At 34.2% G+C, this 5,714-nt stretch overlaps 1 protein-coding gene across 1 annotated transcript; it reads right to left on the bottom strand.

The window, feature by feature from the left end:
* Positions 1–1,489: 1,489 nt before the first annotated feature.
* LOC148790677 (BON1-associated protein 2-like) lies at positions 1,490–2,011 on the bottom strand. The gene has a single exon (XM_088890329.1). It carries the CDS (start codon positions 2,009–2,011, stop codon positions 1,490–1,492), a length of 522 nt encoding a protein of 173 aa, XP_088746455.1.
* Between the last annotated feature and the right edge of the window lie 3,703 nt (positions 2,012–5,714).

Below are 5,714 nucleotides of genomic sequence, written 5' to 3'. Positions count from 1 at the left end.
TAATGACATATTCACTTGTAATTGGTTATGTAGCAAGTGAAACACGGTGCAGATGTAGTTATGGGTGATCCAACTTGATCCTCTAATAATTGAATTGAGTCCATTACTATCCAATTCAATTTGATCGATCTAAGACTACATGCTTATGCGCTTAAAATTATACTCTATTCATTAAAAGTGTTTTGAATCTAGTATGTTTACTAAAACAGTCAGATTCAAGTTTTATAATTCATTTTGTTCATCACATACAATAACAAAGTCCTATGTAGTTTATTTTTATTTAATATCTAATTGCATTCCGAATTCATACCAAATCTGATGTATGGGATGCAATTCAAAGCAGAATGCTAATAAAAACAATTTTGAATCTAAACATACCCAAATTTATTCAATCCATATGGAGTACCGTATGTGGATTGTGGTGACCAACTACTTATTCCCTTGTGACCCCATTGAAATACTACTCGATCGGGATCTGCTGCACTGTGTATCACTTGCTATATATTTGTAACCAATCACAAGTAAACATACCAATATATTAAATAATGGAGTGTTCATTTGTGATTGGCTACATAGCAGTGTGAGCAGCAAACCCAAGCTCATGGGGTGATCACAAAGGATTGCTGTGACCACAGTCGCAGCAGATGTGCTTTCGAATCTGAAGCCCACCCAGTTGCAGCATTGCGGTCCGCAAAGCTACTTGGGAAATATTAATCCTCTCTCTCTCTCTCTCTCTTTCTGATCCCAACACCCAATTGACAAATTTCAATCCAAGGGTTCTGATGCTTCCACCAGTTAATGGACGTTGCTCAGTACATAAACCCCCATAGTTTTTGCTAGCTCTTGAATGTGGAAGTATCACTTCTGTTAATGCATCCTCTCATCTAAGGAGACAACAGTTTCGTCACATAGACATTACTCCATTCGCCAGTAGAATGTAGTTAGAGAGAAGGTCTCCCCATAGTCCATGGACTTACAATCTCCAAATTTTGATCTGTGTTTGTTTTCCCTTCCATTCTTTTGTCCAAGGAACTTGATAGTTGATCCCCCTTGGTCATATAAGCTAGTTTATAATTAATTTATATATAAACAACGTGAATTTTATTGAATATCGGTTGACTGGTTCTCAGTTTTTCGATGTATCGTGCCGCGCTATCATAGTCGGACTCTAGCTTATTAGAATACTACTGCAGTTCAGTTTCTACTTTCTACACAGCATTTTATTCAATTATATCAAGATTCTTATTGAATTAGGTGCTTATGAATTCTATATAAATTTTGATTAGTTTCCAGTGCAACTGAATAAATGATATAATTACTCAAGGGGATTGTAGTTTACAGAAAGAAATTGATCCTTGTTCAATTGAATCCTGGTGTTTGGGCCATTTTGGTTGTCCAATTCCTAATTTTAGCAGTTTGGTATATGTACAGTTTTCATAGCAGCCTGAACCGTACTCCGTCCGAAGATGAAAGAACTAACAATCATGTTCTATACCCGCCCATAGGCCACCGGAATTCCGATAGCAATCCCACCGGACCTCTTCTCAGCGGCCTCAAGTAGTCCTGCTCCGAATAATGGTGGCATCGGAGAGGGACGAAGGTTGTATTGCTGTGGTACCACCGCCCTGATGGATAAATTGACGATACCGTTACGTTCACCGTCGGGCTCCCTCAATCGATAGCTGAGAAAGTGCTGGTAGAAAGAGGGCGTGTAATCTCCGATGAAATCCGAGACCGGAATGTTGGCGGTTCCTACCGTTCTGATTCTGGAATGAGTCTTGCATTGCACCTCGACCGTAATAAACTTGGCGGAGTTGGGCAACGGGAGGCTGAGCTTCTCGTTCCAGGAGGGGCAACTCCCGCCCCGTGTGTCCACGCTGGTGGAGCACGAGTTCTGGGAGTCCGTCCGGACGACGACGAAGGCGTTCTTCTTGATAGAACGGTGATGGAGGCGCAAGTCTTGGGCGGAGATCACGTTGATCTCTAAGGAAACCAGAGATGTCTTCTCCATTAATTAATCTCCTGAGTCTAGATTTTGAAACCCTTTTTGGGGAGTCTGAGTTTTCTTTCTTCTTCAGTTGAGATCTCAAGTTAGGATCTTGAATGGGATTGTGTTGAGAGTTGATATATATATATATATATATATATATATATATATATATATATATATAGTGTTGGAGAAGAGAACGTGTGAAGAAAGGGGAGAGAAAGAGAGGCGCTGTTTCTGTGTTGTGTTATACGGAGAAGAGGGGTAAGCTTTGGTTGGCAGTTTCGGTTGGAAACGGCGAGAAAGAAGATGGCTTCGACTTCGACGAAAGGGAGAGGAATGATCGAGGATGCTTGCCACGTAGACCTTAATACTTTTATATAAACGAGACTCCGTCAACCATCGAGGTTTACAAGAGAAACTTCCAACGTGCGGAAAAGGATATTGTTGAAATGATTGATTGATTGAACCATGAGAATTGAGTCACGGAAATGCAATGGAAATCTAATATATTTACCCACTAAATATTATTTTGAATTCCCAACATTCCATTTATTTAATTGTTTTACCTCCTTCCTTTACTATTTGTACTTTTTATTTTATTAGAGTCGTTTCTTTTTTATGTTTTTATTTTACCTTTTAGTGTTTAAACCTCTTGAAACTTCTCTCCTAAATCTCACAAAATTTCATTGTTTCCTATATTTTTAATATTCTTTCAAATATTAGTTAATTAGTTAGAAATATTCTTTTTAATTATTTTCTAATAACCTAATTCTTATTCTTTTTAATTATTTTCTAATAACCTAATTCTTGTTCTTTTTAATTATTTTCTGTATTTTTAATATTATAGTAATGAACTTACTAAAAATATTTTTATTTCATTTTTATTTTTTGAGAGAGAATTTTGATATGATTTTTTTTGGAAAAAACTATTGAAGTTTTTAATGTTATTTTTCTATTTTTTAAAGAAAAACTATTGTAAATAAATCCGTGTTTGCTAAAGAATGTACTTAAAATTATATTGTATCCATTGATAAAATTGATTCGAATCTTGTATTTTTATTAAAAGAGTCATAAATTCAAGTTATTTGGAACATTAATTAGTTGATACATATGGTCCACATCTTGATTGGCAAGTGGCAACTTTGGCTAAGTTTGGGAGTGCTCCAAATAAGCATTTATTTTAAGCAGTGACCCTCCCAATAAATACTTATTCTCTGGGATAAGCATTTATTCAACAACTCCAAATTTTGGGTTTATTTTTTTTCTGACATGTTTTGGCCCACCATGTTATTTTAAAAATGCCTATATTATCCATATTTGAAGTAAGTGCTTTTTTACCAGAATAAGCACTTATTTTTAAGCAGTTATTCAATTTGCACTCCCAAATTTAGCCTTAGCCCATCACAGTCTGCTAACTGATCAATCTGTTCAATTTTTTAGTTTTTTTGGTTTTCTGTATTTATAATATGTTATAAATATATATAATAAAAATTAGTGTTTTAAAGACTGAATGAAATGTATAAGTACATTTTACATGGGATATAAATGTATGTATGTATGTATGTATATATCCATGTATTATCTTATGTTTAGTTTATATTTTTATTTCAGATTTTAATTATTTTTATTTGTAAAAAATATAAAATTGGGATTTGAGGCAAAAAATGGGGGGTTTGCAAAAAAAATAATGGGGGTAAGGCGCCTTTGGCCCTTTTGAATGTATAGATCCCAAAAAATCATCTAAAATCGATATAAAGATCACCCCAATTAGACAACCAAGCACAAAGTTATGGACTTCAGAAGTTTGTATATATATGTTGCGTAACAGGTGACCAGGTCTAATATATATTTATACATAATATATAGATAATATTATATATTATAAATAATATATATTTATATATAATATGTAGGCAATATATAAATATTTAACCGATTGGTTTGATTTCCTCAATGCAATTCAGTTTTCCAATTTTTCATGAACACCCCTAGGCAGCCCGTCCCCCATCATCTTAACTAGGGAATGCCAATGGGCCGGGTTTGGATTGGACCTCATTGGGCTTGATCCATTTGCAATGGATTTATATGTGATTGTATTGGATTGAACTAATATCCAGTCCATTGACATAAGATAAGGGTACGGGTGTCAATGGACGAGTTTTGAATTGGACTCAATCTAAATTGAAACCAATCTGAACAATTTAGGCGGTCCAAACATTGAACTAGACTAGTCCAGAATGGTCCAAAGTATCCATTTATAATGGATTCATACTGAACCGGATTAAACTAACAGGATTTGAACATTATTTATTAGCACTGGGTTCTACGAACATTGTTTATTAGGTGCCATTAGGTGTGACATAGACCAAAAAGTAAAAGGGGTTTTTACTGTTCAGTCCTCCACCTCAGAAATCTTAGCTCCACTGTACTGTTGGGGGTAGGATGTCATTACAAGAAACTTCATTTTGATGTTTTTGTAATTAATGGTAATTTTACCTAACTTGAAGTGCCTCAATCAAACAAGAAAAGTAGATGGTTAAAGTAACATGGTAATGGTATTAATGTGACATGTTTATAAAAATAATTGACAATGGTACCAAAAACCTACTTAAATGTATACAAGAAAAATGATTTCTACACTTCTCATTTTTGACATACTTAGACCCCGTTGGGTGCATCATGCGGGCTGTTGGCGTTTTAGAAGCCCGGAAGCCCATGTTTTCATTTTTTTTTCTGTTTAGTTGGAAAAAAATATAGCCACCAAAAAATGTTGCATCGAAAAGACGTGCAAATCTTATTTTAGGCAATTTTCGAGAAGCTCAAAATAAAGTTTTTTGTTTTTTTTTTCAATTTGTCTTTACATGAAAAGACACACCTTAACCAAACGGTCTTTAAACTGTCAAGATCTTAATGCAAAAGCTCACTACGTCTTTCGATTATCCGAGCTTCCAAAAAATCTTTCAAAAATTACTTGTCAAATGGCCCCTTAGTGTTGATATAATGTTGAAGAAGTACATCTTTATTACAGGTATTATTCTCACTAATAAAATGACGGATAAGATTATGATGCCACAAAGGTATAATACCATAAAAACTTTAACAAATCAACCCTTATGATTTTTTATGAATACCACTTGATTGACCACTTTTATGATATTGGTTGATTGCTTAATTATAAATTTTTATTGTCGAACCCTAAAATGACTTTCAAATAACTTTTATAAGACTTGAACAGTTGAACCTACCACTCTTTAATAGACATATAACATCGTTACCAACTCTGCTAATAGATTTATATTTATCAGTTGTATGCAAAATTTTAAATATTGCAGGTCTAATCAGATCATATCGAATTTTATTGAGGTAATTAGATCCAAAATTTGAACCAATTATAAATGAGTTGCATTTGAATTGCAATCATACCGGTTTTGAATACAAATTCGGACAGATGGTGCTATGTTGATGGAGACCCATAGTCCCATAAGCTCCATCTTAAGCTTTCCATTAATTATTGGCATCTAATTCAACTATTTGGTTTTGCTTTATTTTCAATTGTTTTTAAATAAATAAAGCTTCGCCTACTTTTGAAGATTGGAATTGAAAATTACATGTGACCGGAATTGGTATAAATGATTAAAGGATTTTCAATTTGGCAAAAGAAAAGTATGGCTCAAGCACAATGGCGGAACATCATTCACGTACTTGACCCCAAATATCTGGGATT

Source organism: Nelumbo nucifera, chromosome 6 (assembly GCF_055504915.1).
Source record: "Nelumbo nucifera cultivar China Antique chromosome 6, China Antique-T2T, whole genome shotgun sequence".
Classification (NCBI taxonomy): Eukaryota; Viridiplantae; Streptophyta; class Magnoliopsida; order Proteales; family Nelumbonaceae; genus Nelumbo; species Nelumbo nucifera.
Note: the sequence above shows the minus strand (reverse complement) of the source record. Positions and strands in the feature narration are given on the sequence as shown.

Bases quoted from the DNA above. Each gene is read 5' to 3' on its own strand.
- LOC148790677 (XM_088890329.1), bottom strand. From the start codon at position 2,011: ATGGAGAAGACATCTCTGGTTTCCTTAGAGATCAACGTGATCTCCGCC.